General features: G+C 47.1%; 2 protein-coding genes across 18 annotated transcripts in view; one reads left to right on the forward strand and one right to left on the reverse strand.

Moving 5' to 3' along the window:
• LOC143986708 (uncharacterized) overlaps positions 1-18,466 on the forward strand; it is a 123,356-nt gene that overhangs the window by 50,859 nt on the left and 54,031 nt on the right. For 11 of the 16 annotated variants that reach the window (XR_013276566.1, XM_077485118.1, XM_077485138.1 and 8 more), the window contains one exon: positions 3,747-3,846. The exons of 1 other annotated variant lie outside the window; for it this stretch is intronic. Coding sequence is in view for 3 of the 15 variants with exons in the window: in XM_077485171.1 (XP_077341297.1) it covers positions 3,747-3,785 (39 nt within the window). In the remaining 12 variants the exon portion in view is untranslated. Of the gene's footprint in view, positions 1-1,050; positions 1,166-3,746; positions 3,847-18,466 lie in introns of those variants that run through there. 4 more of the 16 variants (XM_077485177.1, XM_077485184.1, XM_077485146.1 and 1 more) reach the window with 3 other exon arrangements.
• The window catches only part of LOC143986784 (uncharacterized), a 28,306-nt gene continuing 20,687 nt past the window's right edge, over positions 10,848-18,466 (reverse strand). Inside the window, exons 1-3 of one of the 2 annotated variants that reach the window (XM_077485198.1) lie at positions 12,416-12,600; positions 11,910-12,038; positions 10,848-11,401 (exon numbers count right to left, since the gene is read on the reverse strand). In XM_077485198.1, the coding sequence (XP_077341324.1) occupies positions 11,216-11,401; positions 11,910-12,038; positions 12,416-12,538 (438 nt within the window). In that variant the 5' untranslated portion in view covers positions 12,539-12,600 and the 3' untranslated portion in view covers positions 10,848-11,215. Of the gene's footprint in view, positions 11,402-11,909; positions 12,039-12,415; positions 12,601-18,466 lie in introns of those variants that run through there. The other variant, XM_077485190.1, reaches the window with a different exon arrangement.

Consider the following 18,466-nt stretch of genomic DNA (forward strand, 5'->3'; position numbering starts at 1 on the left):
CACAAATTTTGTGCACTTTATTATTGTATGAATTTGAAATCATAGAGTATAATTTAATTTATTCACTTATTTGTATTTTGGCACTACAATTTTTGATTATTTATGATGTGTATATATATTTTTTGTTTATATGTCTTTCTTTTTTTTTTTCTTATAATTTTTTTTGGGGGTTTTAGGTGTTAATTTAATTTTTTTTATTTAGATTTACTATTAGTGAGAGCGCGGTTAAAATTCCTGATTTATATGATTTATAGGTGTGTATCACATCGTATTAATCGCAGCTTCTAGGGATCTAGATTTGTTTTTTGTGTGATTCTTTAGCGCAGTACTTTTTCTTAGGAATATAATAGAGCCGAGCGCTGAGCCCGAAGCGTGGCGAGCTCGCCCGCGAGGAGCCCTCTTATATTAAAAGCTCTATGTCCGCTTGGATGGTGGGGCTACCACCTCCACTCACGGCGCAGGCGCCGTTCAGCTTCGGAGATTTTCCAAAGCTTCGTCTGCTCCGTACTGCGCATGCGCAGTACGGGGCGGACACTATATGATGGCCGGACACTATATGACAGAACACCGGTCTTTCTTTGGAGCTCCTCCCCCTGCGCAGGGTAGCATCTCTCTCCCCCTTACCCGGAAGTCACGCCCATCTTACTAGTTACTACACCCAACATTTGTATGCAGTCATCCTACAGTCAGAAGGCGGCGAGCGGACATCTTTATACACCCACCGCAGTCTTACATTTCACTATTATTGTTACAAATAATCTGATCATATATAATGATATACAGGATTTAGAAATCCCTGTCATTGTTTTGAGGTTTTTAAAAGCAGCAGTGTTTTGTCTGATCAGTGGGTTTGTCACTGCTTAAAAAAATTACTTCAAAACAATTTCATGGATTTCTAAATCTTGTATATCACTATATAAAATCAGATTATATGCAAAAATATTTGTGAAGTGTAAGACTTCGGTGGGTGTATAAAGATGTCCGCTTGCTGCCTTCTGAATATAGGCTTAATGCATACGAGTGTGGGGTGTACCAAGATGGCCGCGACCAAACGTCACTTCCGGTACGGATTATTTCGGTCACCATGGACACGCAGTACAGGACGGTGCACGGCTCGTTTCGGGGATGCTGGGTGTTGTGCTCTGTGCTCAGTGAGGGGCGCTTGGTGGGCTCTCAGCCTTTTTTTCTGGGGGGAGGGGGTAGATCTGTATGGACTTGTCATGGTGGTCCTCATCCCCGGACATTCCTGTGTTTATATTCTGTACTCCTCTGAGGAGATTTCACCTCAGTTCCTGTCCTGGGGACACCTTCTGAGGAGAAGACATCTCCATCCATACAGAACAAGAACAATACTATAGAACGGGCTGAGGTCTCCCCCAGAGTCTATTATTATGGGTGTCTCTGTCAGGTTTTATTATTATGGGGGTCTCTATCAGGCTCTATTATTATGGGGGTCTATATCGGGTTCTATTATTATGGGGTCTATATCGGGCTCTATTATTATGGGGGTCTATATCGGGTTCTATTATTATGGGGGTCTATATCGGGCTCTATTATTATGGGGGTCTCTATCGGGTTCTATTATTATGGGGGTCTATATCGGGCTCTATTATTATGGGGGTCTCTATCGGGTTCTATTATTATGGGGGTCTCTATCGGGCTCTATTATTATGGGGGTCTCTATCAGATTTATTATTATGGGGGTCTATATCGGGTTCTATTATTATGGGGGTCTCTATCGGGTTCTATTATTATGGGGGTCTCTATCGGGCTCTATTATTATGGGGGTCTCTATCAGATTTATTATTATGGGGGTCTATATCGGGTTCTATTATTATGGGGGTCTCTATCGGGCTCTATTATTATGGGGGTCTCTATCAGATTTATTATTATGGGCGTCTCTATCGGGTTCTATTATTATGGGGGTCTCTATCGGGTTCTATTATTATGGGGGTCTCTATCGGGTTCTATTATTATGAGGGTCTCTATCAGGTTCTATTATTTTGAGGGTCTCTATCAGGTTCTATTATTATGGGGGTCTATATCGGGCTCTATTATTATGGGGGTCTATGTCGGGCTCTATTATTATGGGGGTCTATATCGGGCTCTATTATTATGGGGGTCTCTATCGGGTTCTATTATTATGGGGGTCTCTATCAGTTTTATTATTATGGGGGTCTCTATCGGGTTCTATTATTATGGGGGTCTCTATCGGGTTCTATTATTATGGGGGTCTCTATCAGGTTCTATTATTATGGGGGTCTATATCGGGTTCTATTATTATGGGGGTCTCTATCAGGTTCTATTATTATGGGGGTCTATATCGGGCTCTATTATTATGGGGGTCTATATCGGGCTCTATTATTATGGGGGTCTCTATTGGGCTCTATTATTATGGGGGTCTCTATCAGGTTCTATTATTATGGGGGTCTCTATCAGGTTCTATTATTATGGGGGTCTATATCAGGTTCTATTATTATGGGGGTCTCTATCAGGTTCTATTATTATGGGGGTCTCTATCAGGTTTTGGTATTTTGAGGGTCTCAATCAGTTGTGGACCTGAATGGTGGGATCATGGTGGGTTGGTTGATCTTTCCCATGGTGCACCTTCTATGGGAGTCGCTCACACATCGCAGGAACACATTTATGTCTCGCAGTGCCAGTCGCTGTCAGTGGCAGCCCAATGAGGGATCGCACCCGCTGTGCACTTCCTCACCGGAAATTGCGCATGTCTGATTTTCTGTCTATGGTGCTGCGTTGCCAACATAACACATCACCATCCATCGTCTTGGTGTGAGTGCCCCCTCAGTCCTGTCCTATGATTACCATTCACCAGATTCCACCAATCAGTAGCTGATGATTGATGGAGGTGATCCGGATCCATCCAGAACACCATGGCTCCGGTGAGGACCGCTCTCAGCAAGAACTGAGCACCCCATAAATAGGTCACCCAGAGTTTAAGATCCACGTAGAAGAAGTCTAATCGAGGCGCCGGACCAAAAGTCCAAGAGCCCCAAATCTTTTCACGTTATTGTTCACCCATAACAAGACAAGATGGCCAGCCAATGCGTTTCAGGGGCTAAAAGTTCTCCTCCTTCAGGGCTCGGATCTTATATGTGGCTTGGACATCACTGAGCATCAGCTGGGTTCTCCGGGGCCACAAGTGTCTGACACAAATCATCATTGTTTTGCTAGAAAATTACTTAGAAACATTATGTGTATTTTTTAAAGCAGAGGCCCTAGAGAATAAAATGGTGGGTGTTATAATTTTTTTGTTATGTTGCATCGATATTTAATGGACGATAAGCCCCACAATATATAACCCAGTTTTTTGGTAAAATATAAAAGAGGACTTTATGCCGAGTAAATAGATAACTAACATGTCGCACTTTAAAATTGCACATGTTTTGTGGAATGAAGAAAAATGATGCTGCTTAGAAATCTCCATAGGTGATGCTTAGAACATTTTTACTGGTTACCAGTTTGGAGTTACAGAGGAGGTCTAGCGATAGAATTATTGCTCTCACATGTGTGGTGTGAACACCGCTTACGTATGCGTTCGCTTCTGCATGTGAGCACGGGGGGATGGGGGCACCTTACTTTTTTTTTTACAGTATCCCTTTATTTAATTTTTTTCATGTGTGTGTAAAGGCAGGCGTTCCAATACTTTTGGTAATATAGTGTAAGACAACAAAAGGCCTCTGTAGAAGTGATTAGTAATTGTTTGTTTTTCTTTTCCTCTTCAGTTGTATCACAGCGGCCATTTTTACTTCTGGAACATGTGACAGGAAGTTCTCAGGATACATCCATGATCCCGGGGTGACAACATTCGAAATACCAGTAATTGTAAGTAAAAGGAAACAATGTATCATATCAGTATGTGGCGCTGGATGGGGGGAAAAGTCCACCCTAATGCTGGGTTTACATGGATGTGATTTGGGAAACGCACAGGAATCATTGCATTTTCCGCATAACAATCGCACTGTGTTCATGCCATCTGCTGCGGGTGTCAATTATAACTTAACGATGCCCCAAAAGCAGGTCGCAGAAAGAGGTGTATTTGCTAAAATTGGATCGCGTGGATACAAACTCCCATGCGATCCGATTCCAGTGCAGGAAAACAAAGAGTGCCAACACCTTTTTCGTTCTGATGCAGTGCGATTTGAGCCATTTGAAATGATGGGCTCCAATCTCACTGCACATAATGACTTGTGATTCGCACAGAAATGCGATGCGATTCCTGTGTGAATTACATACGATGTAATGAACCCAACCTGAAGCCGTACTAAACCCAGCCCTCAAATTTTCCACTCGCATTTTGTGAGTGGAAAATGAGGGCTGGCGAGGAGCTGGGCTGCCTAGGAGCAGGGGTGCGAGCACCACCGACATGCGGGGATGAATGGGAGCCGTTCTCCCAGAGGAAGAGAGTGTGGAGGAAGAGAGGGGGCGGCCGGATCATCATAGAGGAAGAGGAGAGCCGGCATTGATCACAATGCGGGGTTTGCCTCATGTTACAGCTTACATTAGAATTGCAGTCCACGCTGTCACACACAGCCCTGCCCTCCTGACCCCTCACCTGTGACTTACAGAACGTGCCCTGGCATTGGACCGGCGTTCTGTCAGTCAGAGGTGAGGGTTCAGGAGGGCGGGGCTGTGTGTGACGGCCCACAGACTGCAATTTTAATGTAAGCTGTTTCGGTGGTCAAACCCCGCTCTGTGATCAAGGCGGCTCTCCTCTTCCTCAACGCTCTCTATTGCTATGCACGGGTGAGGCTGCAATGATGGACACGGGTGAGGCTGCAATGATGGACACGGGTGAAGCTGCAATGATGGACACGGGTGAAGCTGCAATGATGGACACGGGTGAGGCTGCAATGATGGACACGGGTGAGGCTGCAGTGATGGACACGGGTGAGGCTGCAGTGATGGACACGGGTGAGGCTGCAGTGATGGACACGGGTGAGGCTGCAGTGATGGACACGGGTGAGGCTGCAGTGATGGACACGGGTGAGGCTGCAGTGATGGACACGGGTGAGGCTGCAGTGATGGACACGGGTGAGGCTGCAGTGATGGACACGGGTGAGGCTGCAGTGATGGACACGGGTGAGGCTGCAGTGATGGACACGGGTGAGGCTGCAGTGATGGACACGGGTGAGGCTGCAGTGATGGACACGGGTGAGGCTGCAGTGATGGACACGGGTGAGGCTGCAGTGATGGACACGGGTGAGGCTGCAGTGATGGACACGGGTGAGGCTGCAATGATGGATACAGGTGAGGCTGCAATAATGGACACGGGTGAGGCTGCATGGTTAACCTTGAACTCTGTATGTATCACCCTTTGAGGGCAACCATACTACTGATGCAGCGTGAAAATGAAATTGAGTTTGGCACCCCTATGAGTAAGCGCTGTTTGTAGCGTGAAACGCGTCGGAAACCTTGTTCAAAAATCTTTTTTGTTCCCCTTTTGCTGTGATGTGTTGTTCAATGGAGTTTTGCACTTGCATTTGAAGAAATAAAGGCACCTAATGTTTACTCAACCCGGAGTGCGGCTATCCAGAGTTTTGTTCTACTTCTACACATTTGGCACCCCTGTGTTATATCATTAATATTTTATTTTTGTGGACTGGGATTCATGGTCCTATGAATATAATCTTTGACATTACTTTGGGGATGGGGGGGGGGGGGGGGGTGGGGTGTTGAATCCATAGAGTTGGTTGTAATTTTTTGGGCTATATATGATACAGATCTACCAAATAACATTGTAACAAATAATAACAGTAAGTTTAGATTTAAAGTCCTTTAGTTTAACAGGCTGTTCTCTTATGCCCAATTTACCTTGGGCCTCCTCCTGGGATCCCCCCTGGAGCCCCACCCATCAAAAATTGTATCCAATCAGACACGGAGCCCAGGCCTGGCCCCGCCCCCCTCACACCCTTGAACCACTTAAAGTGGAACTATACTCGCCTCCCCTCACACCACCGCCACCCTCGAAAAGGCCATTTAGAAAGAGGTCTGACCCCAAACTCCACCCCTCCAGGGAGCAACCAATCCCAATCACTCCCAAAGTCACTGCCGCACATACAATGGGCAGGAAATGTGGAGGAGGAGCGGGCTATGGGGGAGGAGTCCAAATGGCATGCCTTAAACCACTTAAAGTGGAACTATACTCGCCTCCCCTCACCCCCCGGCCTCCCTTGGAATCTTCACTTCACTGTCTTCTAGGTTCCAGATCTTCAGCAATCTTGATTGACTATTCGTGATGCCAGACTGAGCGCAGCCTCAGTACTTTCCTGAGACAAACAATGATAAGAGGAATGCAGGAGACATGCCCCCTCTCCTTCTGCATTCCTCTTGCCGTTGCTTGTCTACAGAGATTTACTGTCTCCTTCCTAGTTATGTAGTCAGTAGGGGTGCACCGAATGGGTTTTTTGGTGCCGAAACCGATACCGAAAATGAAAAATACACTAGGCCGAAAACCGATACCGAAACTAACCGATACCAAAAATTACTATTTTTAAAAAATAGTTTGATACAGGAGATGGTCAGAGACTGGGGACATGGTACAGGAGATGGTCAGAGACTGGGGACATGGTACAGGAGATGGTCAGAGACTGCGGGCATGATAAAAGAGATAACTGCAGCCAGTGTTGTCCCCAGTGCAGCCAGGGTTGTCCTAAGTGCAGGAAAGAGAGGAGAGCCGCCTCCGCCGCCTGGTTGAATAGAGCGCCGGGAACATCCCACCTTTAATTTCAATAGCTGTGTGTCCGTCGCGTGCCGTCACATAGAGCCCCTCCCCCTTGTCCGGGCACTTTGATAGACAGATCACCCGTCCAATCCTGGGACAGGTGATCTGTCTATCAAAGTTCCCCTGGACAAGGGGGAGGGGCTGTATGTGACGGCGCACGACGGGGAACACACAGCTATTGAAATTAAAGCTGGGATATTCCCGGCGCTGTATTCAACCAGGCAGCGGAGGCGGCTCTCCTGCGCTATACACCCCCCATGATGGGAATCACCAGGCCTCGCCCCATTTCCTGGCTCAATTATCGGCCATTTTTTCCTTTTGACAAATTGCCAAAAAGGGCATTTTCGGCCGATATGTTTCGGCGGCCGAAAATTTCGGTGCATCCCTAGTAGTCAGGCTCGGGGCCCTCACACTTCCCCCAACAACATACCTAGGAAGGGGATGTCCACTTTTCTCAGCTCTAGGCACTTTCCTGAGACAAATGGTGACAAGAGGAATGCAGAGGACATGCAAAAGTTTGGCAAACAATGCTCTAAGACAGGGGTCTCCAATCTTTCCTAACAAGTTTGGTGTTCTTCAGACTTTAGGTGGGCCGGACTTTTCCCAATGGAAGTAGAAAATGTCCTGTGTCAATGGATGTAACCAATGCCCCATCATTGGTGTCAGTGGGAGGAATAGTGCCCCATCATTGGTGTCAGTGGGAGGAATAGTGCCTCATCATTGGTGTCAGTGTGAGGAATAGTGCCTCATCATTGGTGTCAGTGGGAGGAATAGTGCCCCATCATTGGTATCAGTGGGAGAAGTAGTGCCCCATCATTAGTGTCAGTGGGAGGAATAGTGCCCCATCATTGGTATCAGTGGGAGCAATAGTGCCCCCATCATTGTTATCAGTGGGAGGAATAGTGCCCCATCATTGTTATCAGTGGGAGGAATAGTGCCCCACCATTGGTGTCAGTGGGAGGAATAGTGCCCCATCATTGGTGTCAGTGGGAGGAATAGTGCCCCATCATTGTTATCAGTGGGAGGAATAGTGCCCCATCATTGTTATCAGTGGGAGGAATAGTGCCCCATCATTGGTGTCAGTGGGAGGAATAGTGCCCCGTCATTGGTGTCAGTGGGAGGAATGGTGCCCCATCATTGTTATCAGTGGGAGGAATAGTGCCCCATCATTGTTATCAGTGGGAGGAATAGTGCCCCATCATTGGTGTCAGTGGGAGGAATAGTGCCCCGTCATTGGTGTCAGTGGGAGGAATGGTACCTCATCATTAGTGTCAGTGGGAGGAATAGTGCCCCATCATTGGTGTCAGTGGGAGGAATAGTGCCCCATCATTGGTGTCAGTGGGAGGAATGGTGCCCCATCATTGTTATCAGTGGGAGGAATAGTGCCCCATCATTGGTGTCAGTGGGAGGAATGGTGCCCCGTCATTGGTGTCAGTGGGAGGAATGGTACCTCATCATTGGTGTCAGTGGGAGGAATAGTGCCCCATCATTGGTGTCAGTGGGAGGAATGGTACCTCATCATTGGTGTCAGTGGGAGGATTAGTGTCCCCTCATTGGTGTCAGTGGGAGGATTAGTGTCCCCTCATTGGTGTCAGTGGGAGGATTAGTGTCCCCTCATTGGTGTCAGTGGGAGGAATAGTGCCTCATCATTGGTGTCAGTGGGAGGAATAGTGCCCCATCATTGGTGTCAGTGGGAGGAATAGTGCCCCATCATTGGTATCAGTGGGAGGAATGGTACCTCATCATTGGTGTCAGTGGGAGGAATGGTGCCCCATCATTGTTATCAGTGGGAGGAATAGTGTCCCCTCATTGGTGTCAGTGGGAGGAATAGTGTCCCCTCATTGGTGTCAGTGGGAGGATTAGTGTCCCCTCATTGGTGTCAGTGGGAGGAATGGTACCTCATCATTGGTGTCAGTGGGAGGATTAGTGTCCCCTCATTGGTGTCAGTGGGAGGATTAGTGTCCCCTCATTGGTGTCAGTGGGAGGATTAGTGTCCCCTCATTGGTGTCAGTGGGAGGAATAGTGCCTCATCATTGGTGTCAGTGGGAGGAATGGAGCCCCATTTTTGGTGTCAGTGAGAGTAATAGTGACTTGTATCAGTAGAAGGAATAGTGCCCCATAGTTGGTGTCAGCGGGAGGAATGGAGCCCCAAGGGCCGGATAAAGGCAAGCAAAGGGCCACATCTGGCCCTTGGGCCGAAGTTTGGAGACTATTGCTCTAAAATATGGAAATTACAGGCAAGTCAAACTTCCTCTGATTGCAGCCACTGACACCAATGTTGGGGGTTATTATTGCTGCAATTGATCACTCGTGTCGGGGCAATTACTGTCCCCACTAATACCAATGTTGGGGGTTATGGTCGGGCAGCTAAGAAGCTTGACTACAGAGGAGAAGATCTCCTCCTCCTAATTGATGGTTTTATTCTTTATCCTCCCTACATCCTGATATAAGAGACAAGCAAGATATATAATTAAATTTTTATTTATCGAATATCTTTCTATCTGTCGATCTATTCATCTCTGACTCCTCGGAGATGAAGCCTCTTCAGAACCCTAAACCTTATGATGATTCAGAGGAAGGCGAAAACCCCCCTTGGTCATATTATCTCCAAAGGGGGAAAAAATTCCTTCCTGACCCCATAAGGCGATCGGATAATCCCTGAATCATCAGTTTAGAGTGTCCAGTTCATTCCCCTTTATATTGCTAAGAATGTAGAGACAGGACCCCAACATCAAGGCCCACAATCCAAAAGGCCATTTAGAAAGAGGTCTGATCTCAAACTCCACCCCTCCAGGGAGCAACCAATCCCAATCACTCCCAAAGTCACTGCCGCACATACAATGGGCAGGAAATGTGGAGGAGGAGCGGGCTATGGGGGAGGAGTCTAAATGGCGTGCCTCGGCTCACACCCCGGCCACCCTTGAAATCTTCACTTCACCGTCTTCTAGGTTCCAGATCTTCAGCCATCTTTATTGACTAGTCATGAGGTCAGACTGAGTGCAGCCTCAGAACTTTCCAGAGACATTCCTCTCACCACCACTTGTCTCCGGAGAGTTCCTGTCTCCTTCCTAGCTATGTAGTCAGGCTTGGTGCCCCCCAGTGGCGGAATTACCAGGGTCGCACCAGTCGCATTGGCGACTGGGCCCTCTGGTTCCGCCACTGTAGGGGGGCCCGCCGCTGCCTGGGAGAAAGTACAGTACACTCACGGTGTACAGTCATTCACGGGGAGTACGCTCCGCCCATCCTCTCCTGCTGATCCGCCCATCCTTACCGAGCGCATTGACGGGCATACTGCAAGGCTCCTCCCATCCTCTCCTGCCGATCCGCCCATCCTTACCGAGCGCATTGACGGGCACACTGCAAGGCTCCGCCCATCCTCTCCTGCCGATCCGCCCATCCTTACCGAGCGCATTGACGGACACACTGCAAGGCTCCGCCCATCCTCTCCACCCATCCTCTCATCCCACACTTAGGGGCACAGTCCCCGCCCACTTCGCCCATCCTCTCCACCCATACTCTCTGCCTGAACTCACGGGCACAGTCCCCGCCCGCTCCGCCCATCTTCTTTGGCCCTGCCTGCACTCACAGGCCCCGCCCATCCCCTCTGCTCAGTGCTACTGCTCATCCAAGCAAGACCCAGCAAGGAAGGGGGACAGAGTGATCTGCAAGTGAGTGGCACCCATCCCTCAATATCAACACTGCCACTGATCCCCACACCCCCACACCACCCCCACTACTGCACTGATACCCCCACACCACCCCCACTACTGCACTGATACCCCCACACCACCCCCACTACTGCACTGATACCCCCACACCACCCCCACTACTGCACTGATACCCCCACACCACCCCCACTACTGCACTGATCCCCCACACCACCCCCACTACTGCACTGATCCCCCACACCACCCCCACTACTGCACTGATCCCCCACACCACCCCCACTACTGCACTGATCCCCCACACCACCCACACTACTGCATTGTTCCCCCTTCTATCCAGGTCCTGCTGCCCCTGAGATCAGTGGGAAGGGCCCTGGCCCGGAGGTCAGGGGGGCCCTCCATCATTTTTTGCACCGGGGCCCTGAAGGTTCTAGTTACGCCACTGGTGCCCCCACAATTCCCCCAAACAACATGCTTAGGAAGGAGATGTCCACTTTTCCCAGCTCTACGCACTTTCCTGAGATAAATGGTGACATGAGCAATGCAGAGGGAATGCCCCCCCATTCCTTCTGCATTCCTCTTGTGCCTGTCTAGCTATGTTGTCAGGCGGCTGCAGGCGTAGAGGGTGCGCTCAGTCTAAACACATGGTTAGTCTATCAAGATGGCTGAAGATCTGGAACCTAGAAGACGGAGAGGTGAAGATTTTGAGGGCGGCGGGGGGTGTGAGGGGACGGGAGTATAGTTCAAGCCATGCCATTTAGACTCCTCCCCGTATTGTCTGGGTGTGTGGATCTGTTTGATTTCTTCAATCCTCGGTGTCTTCGGTGGAGCTTTCCGAGTCTCTGTTGCAGGGAAACCAATCCTGGAGCCCCCATTTTTCAATGAGTTCTTCATTGATTCGGGAAACGTCTTTGTGTTTTTTCAGAATCACTCCTTCATTGACCAGAAATTCCTCCATATTCATGTTCAAATCTTCCATTTGTTGGAGAATCTGGAAGGAGAAAATTACATTCGTTAGTGTTCCAGATTGATACAGTAAATGGTGACAAAGCTTAGTGAGCCCAACCCCCCCGAGGTGCAGCAAATACCCCAAGAAGAATCCTTCAACCCTAGCTCCCTCTAGTGATCAGAAGAAGCACTGCACTGCATTAACACATCCTTGACGTGTGTATATATAGATATATAGATATATAGATATATAGATATATAGATATATATAGATATATATATGTGTATATATATATACAGTGACTCTGTGCTGTCGCCCAGGACAGGAAGTGTGTTTCTGGTGGGATTAAGCTGTGTACCTGACACATACATAATAATTATCACCAATAATCAACAGAATTCCTTCAGACAAGTCCCCAGACCATGTGATTGTGCGGTGATCACAAAATCACAAATGTGAGAATTCTGTACAAAAAAACACGTCTTAGATGCTGCTGAATAATCTCCCCTCCCCCAATATACATGGACCCCTCCATTATTCATATACTTACCGGCTGTGGTGTAAATGCTGCAGGTGAGTTTCCTTTCTCCACCTCGTCCCAGTCAATGGTCTTAAAAAATGGGTGCCGTCTGATGTCCCGGACCTTGTATGCCCGTGTTTCCTGGTCTTCACATAAGAGCTGTAAAAAAAAGAAAGAAATATGATAAGAAACACAGTGAGAACAACAACCATATGTGACCAATAGAACTCCCTATTGTAAATCTTTGATTCTGACAGTGACGTATTTTAGCTTCCTTGATTTTGCTTGTGAACCCACCACTGTGTTATGATTGGATGGGGTTGTAGCATGGTACCTGGTATAGTACATGCTCAGGGTGAATAGAAGTAAAGGCAGATCCTTCCACTAAGCAGTCAGTGTGATAAAAGTATTGCTATGAGCCACATGAATGTGTGGTGGGAAGAATGTACAGTGGTGTGTTCTGACCTCCTAACAAGGTCTGTATAACCTGGAAAGGGTCTTGTCTGTAAAGAGAAGGTAAAGCTGTGTATACTCACCATACTTATGAGATCCTCGAGGTGAACATCCCTGTCAGTTGGATGAACTCGGTTCTTGGGACGGCCTGATGCGGTGCTCTGGAGTTTCTTGATCTGTTTGAGCTGATACACACTAGTGTACATCTCATTCACTATCACTCCCAAGGAGTAATAGTCCGCTGTGTTGTGGTATGGTTCCCTTTTTATGACCTGTAGAAACATAAGGAGAGAAAAAAGGATGAGAACATTCCTAGGCCAGGCAAAGGATAGACGGGACTCCATGCTGACATATGTGATGTATGAAGCCTCCCAGGAGTCCTAAAATTGTACTGAAAATACATGAAACTAAGGCGGAGCTTGTGAATGTTGGAGGTGGGGCTTAGCATTTATATATAGTCAAAACTTTTGTCTTCTACGTTTTGGATAGAGTACGGAAAGGGTTGAGACCCCTGCCAGTTTATTTTTGCTGTCTGTGTGCCATTGGGGGAATTTCCCTTTACTTCCTGTCCCCGGGATTCAAGAGGAAGTCAAAGGAATTCTCCCAAAGTGAGAGAAACTCTACTCTTAGGATCTTGTCCCCAAACAGGTGTCACCATTGGAAGACTTTCCTCTATTCCTGTTCTGGGGACAGCTGTAACATTTTGCATCCTGCTGTATTTTCTTTCTCACTAAGAATGGTCACCAGTACACATAAAGAGTGTGACTTCTTCCCTAATGAGGACACCAATAAAAACCTGAGAGAGGGTCTAACCCTATCCATTTAGTCTGCATTCATACATTGGCATTTGGAGCTGCAGATTGCGTGAAGGTTGTCGACAAAAAAAAAAAAAAAGTTCAGGAACTTCTTTTATGCAGCGTGCTTCACGCGATGCGTTTACCACAATTGCAGCGCAGTTGATCACGTGACAGTTGCGGCAGAACCGCACCGCATTTTTAGGTGGGATTCATATAAATGGCATCTGAAATGTACATTGTGCGATTTGTCATTCACACCTGGGTATTTGGAGGTCAAAATTCAAAATGCCCATCATGGGAATGTGGCCTTGATGAAAGGGGAGCCCCTTAACTACTTGCAGACCGGACCATTTTGCTGGTCAAAGACCAGACCACTTTTTGCGATTCGGCACTGCATCGCTTTAACTGACAATTGCGCGGTCGTGCGACGTGGCTCCCAAACAAAATTGACGTCCTTTTTTTTTCCCACAAATAGAGCTTTCTTTTGGTGGTATTTGATCACCTCTGCGATTTAAATTTTTTGCGCTATAAACAAAAATACAGCGACAATTTTGAAAAAAACGCATTATTTTTTACTTTTTGTTATAATAAATATCCCCCAAAAATATATAAAAAAACATTTTTTTCCCTCAGTTTAGGCCGATACGTATTCTTCTACATATTTTTGGTAAAAAAAATCGCAATAAGTGATTATTGATTGGTTTGCGCAAAAGTTATAGCGTTTACAAAATAGGGGATCGTTTTATAGCATTTTTATTAATAATTTTTTATTATTTTATTTTTTTTACTAGTAATGGCGGCGATCTGCGATTTTTATTTTGACTGCAACATTTTGGGGGACCCATCGGACATTTTTGACACATTTTTGGGACCATTGTCATTTATACAGTAATCACTGCTATATAAATGCAGTGATTCCTGTGTAAATGACACTGGCAGTGAAGGGGTTAACCAGTGGGTGGCAGTGTAGGGGTTAAGTGTTCCTAGGGGTGTGTTACTAACTGTGGGGGGGTTGGGCTTTCATTTAGTGTACACTGATCTCTGCTCCAATCACATGGAGCAGAGATCAGCGTCACTAGTTGCTAGGCAGAATGGAGAAATGTTGTTTATACAGTATTTCCTCCTTTCGGGCGCTCTGTGAGACGATCGCGGGGATGCCTGCGGTGATCGAGTCCGCGGGTCCCGCGACCGGACTCACGGGGGTCCCGACCAGCGCGGGAGCGCGCTGCAGGCGGCGCGCTCCCGATGGCAGGACGGCATCGAATATTGGACGTACCTGTACGCCAATATGCCTGCCCGTGCCATTCTGTCGACGTACATCGTCGTGCGCTGGTCGGGAAGTGGTTAATCTCTTCTCTGCATTCCGTAGTAAATATTACAATTCAGTCTAATATCGGGAATCTTACCTCTGGGGCAATGTAGCCGGGTGTACCCGCATATCCTTCGATCCTAACATTCTCAGTGACTCCGATCATTGCGAGACCAAAATCGCCGATCTTGATGTGACCGTCGCTGTCCAGCAGAATGTTTGCGGGTTTGAGATCTCTGTGAAGAAAAGAAGTGAACCGTTAGCTCTGCATATCCCACATTATAATAAAGAAAGAAAAGATACAAAGAAGAATGAAGATTGATGGGTGGACATTGGCTTCTCTTATATCTGCCTACAGGAAGATCTCTGTCCCGGAGTTCCCAGCTCCGCCCACCTGCTATATTCATGAGGAGGTCTCACTCCTCTTGCTGGATTTTATATGGCATGAGCAGGGAGACTTCTACAGCCGATGGAAGGAGACAGCGCAACTGGGAAGTCTGGTGGGAAGTCTTCCTGATTCAATAAAACCAGAAGCCAAGGGGGGATTGTTAGTCAGCTAATTTAATACTTACCTATGGACGATCCCACAAGCATGGAGGTATTGCAGGCCACAAATTAACTCGGCAGTGAGGCATCTGAAGGAGAAAGAAAAATATGAATTAGCATTCAGAATCATCACAGACCTATAAAAGGTAAAGATGAAGAGACTTCCCCCTATAGTACATAGTGGTGTGGATGGACGGGGCTCAGTGGGAGGGGCCTGGGGGTGTCACTTCCTGTTCTCAGTGGTCAGCCACCCCCGACTCCATCACAACCCTGTCACTGCACTTACCTTATCATGTTGTTGGAAAGTGGAGCTGAAGCCTCCAGCAGTTCCTTTAGAGTCCCGCCACTCATGAATTCCATAACAAAGAACAGATGAGTCTGTGTGAAAATAAGAGATAAAGGTTACATTAGAGACAAGTAAGATTTCACTTTGTGGAGGAATATAGGAAGGCAGGGGGTGAAGTACAGGAATAGGATGAGGGAGATAAAAAAGACTTACCTCTGTTTGGAATTTTGCATACAGATGAGTTATATAGGGATGGCTATCGCAGTGTTCCAGTATGGTGCACTCTGTATTGTCATCCATGGAGTCACCTAATCCCAGTTCAATCATCTTTATGGCCACCTTCTCTTCATGGAAGGGATGGGAGGCCAACATCACCTTCCCATAGGCCCCTTCTCCAAGTTTTCTGTGGATGGTAAAATCTTCCAACACAACCTCTGTCTCCTCCTCTGTGCTGGATGAGTCCAATGAAATTGTCTCATGGACCGTGTTGTCCAGCATTGGAGAACCTAAAGATTTCTCTTCTCTGTCCTCGTCCTCACTGGGTGGGATCTCTTCTCTGTCCTCGTCCTCACTGGATGAGATCCCTTCTTTTTCCTCGTCCTCACTGGATGGGATCCCTTCTTTTTCCTCGTCCTCACTGGATGAGATACCTTCTTTTTCCTCGTCCTCACTGGATGAGATCCCTTCTTTTTCCTCATCCTCACTGGATGGGATCCCTTCTTTTTCCTCGTCCTCACTGGATGGGATCCCTTCTTTTTCCTCGTCCCCACTGGATGAGATCCCTTCTTTTTCCTCGTCCTCACTGGATGAGATCACTTCATTTTCCTCGTCCTCACTGGATGAGATCCCATCTTTTTCCTCGTCCTCACTGGATGAGATCCCTTCTTTTTCCTCGTCCTCACTGGATGAGATCCCTTCTTTTTCCTCGTCCTCACTGGATGAGATCACTTCATTTTCCTCGTCCTCACTGGATGAGATCATTTCATTTTCCTCGTCCTCACTGGATGAGATCACTTCATTTTCCTCGTCCTCACTGGATGAGATCCCTTCTTTTTCCTCATCCTCACTGGATGGGATCCCTTCTCTGTCCTCGTCCTTTGTGGTTTCATCCTGTGGCGTTGGCCCAGCCTGTGTGGTGATTGAAGCCACTGGGGTTTCGTCACTCTCACTGAAGGATGAAACCACTGGAGTCGGCTCTGTTTTGTCGGTGGTTGGGTCATTGTTTGATTCTGCGGAGAATAAAAAAAAAACGATTATTCCTATTCCTGGTATTTACACATCATTTATTGATGTTATACCGAATGACGTATAGAATGGTTGTAAACCTCAGACATGAAATATGAACAAAGTACATCCTTCTATACTGTGTACTTGTTTCTATCCAAAGTACTGAGTGCAGCCCCCATACAGAGCCCAGAACAAGCCCAGTCAACATTAGTACTCTCAGTGACAATGATGGGAATGGCGGTGATGGGGGCAGCCGCTCTGTCAGCCGGGCATGTGCAATAATTTAGTTTATAATTGGGCTGTCTATCAGGTCTGTGCATCTCCTTCACACCGGATACCTGTCACTTCACACCTGTCACCTTCAAATCTGATTGGCTGCCCAATGGTCAACTGAAGAGTCGGTCAACTAACAAATGCTGCTGCTAATTGCAAGTCATTGTCTCAGCATTTCCTATCCTGCTACAGGAAGGATCCCAATGGAGAGATTTCCCTTCATTATCTGTTCTGTGTACACAGCAAGACTTGGGAAGAAATATTTCAGTCCCCTCCTAGACCGTTGTCACCGAGAGCCGTGTCCCCATCAGAAGATTTCCCCTCTATTCCTGTCCTGCTGGATCTTCCATCACTTTCCCTCCTGGTGTCATTGGTGGTCATATAAAGAGGATGGATCTCCCTAATGGGGACCTGACAGGGCTTCTAACACTTCCCTTCTCTATGCAGTGACTCTTCTAGGTGTATATAGCAGTGACCTCAGTGTATATACAGTGGTGTGAAAAAGTGTTTGCCCCCTTCCTCATTTCCTGTTCCTTTGCATGTTTGTCACACTTAAGTGTTTCGGAACATCAAACCAATTTAAACAATAGTCAAGGACAACACAAGTAAACACAAAATGCAATTTGTAAATGAAGGTGTTTATTATTAAAGGTGAAAAAAAATCCAAACCATCATGGCCCTGTGTGAAAAAGTGATTGCCCCCCTTGTTAAAACATACAATAACTGTGGTTGTCCACACCTGAGTTCAATTTCTCTAGCCACACCCAGGCCTGATTGTTGCCACACCTGTTCACAATCAAGGCATCACTTAAATAGGAGCTGCTTGACACAGTAAGGTCCACCAGAAGATCCTTAAAAGCTACACATCATGCCGAGACCCAAAGAAATTCAGAAACAATTGAGAAAGAAAGTAATTGAGATCTATCAGTCTGGAAAGGGTTATAAAGCCATTTCCAAAGCTTTGGGAATCCAGCGAACCACAGTGAGAGCCATTATCCACAAATGGCGAAGACATGGAACAGTGGTGAACCTTCCCAGGAGTGGCCGGCCGCCCAAAATTACCCCAAGAGCGCAGCGACGACTCATCCAAGAGGTCACAAAAGACCCCACAACAACGTCCAAGGAACTGCAGGCCTCACTTGCCTCAGTTAAGGTCAGCGTTCATGCCTCCACCATCAGGAAAAGACTGGGCAAAAATGGCCTACATGGCAGAGTTCCAAGGAGAAAACCACTGCTGAGCAAAAAGAACATCAAAGCTCGTCTCAATTTCTCCACAACACATCTTGATGATCCCCAAGACTTTTGGGACAACATTCTGTGGACCGATGAGACAAAAGTGGAACTCTTTGGAAGGTGTGTGTCCAAGTATATCTGGCGTAGAAGGAACACTGCATTTCAGAAAAAGAACATTATACCAACAGTAAAATATGGTGGTGGTAGTGTTATGGTCTGGGGCTGTTTTGCTGCTTCAGGACCTGGAAGACTTGCCGTGATAAAAAGAACTATGAATTCTGCTGTCTACCAAGAGATCCTGAAGGAGAATGTCCGACCATCTGTTCGTGTACTCAAGCTGAAACGAACTTGGGTTCTGCAGCAGGACAATGATCCTAAACACACCAGCAAGTCCACCACCGAATGGCTGAAGAAAAACAAAATGAAGACTTTGGAGTGGCCTAGCCAAAGTCCTGACCTGAAT

This window comes from Lithobates pipiens, unplaced genomic scaffold, assembly GCF_037356315.1.
Source record: "Lithobates pipiens isolate NorthernLeopardFrog02 unplaced genomic scaffold, aLitPip1_a1.2 Scaffold_1, whole genome shotgun sequence".
NCBI classification, from domain to species: domain Eukaryota; kingdom Metazoa; phylum Chordata; class Amphibia; order Anura; family Ranidae; genus Lithobates; species Lithobates pipiens.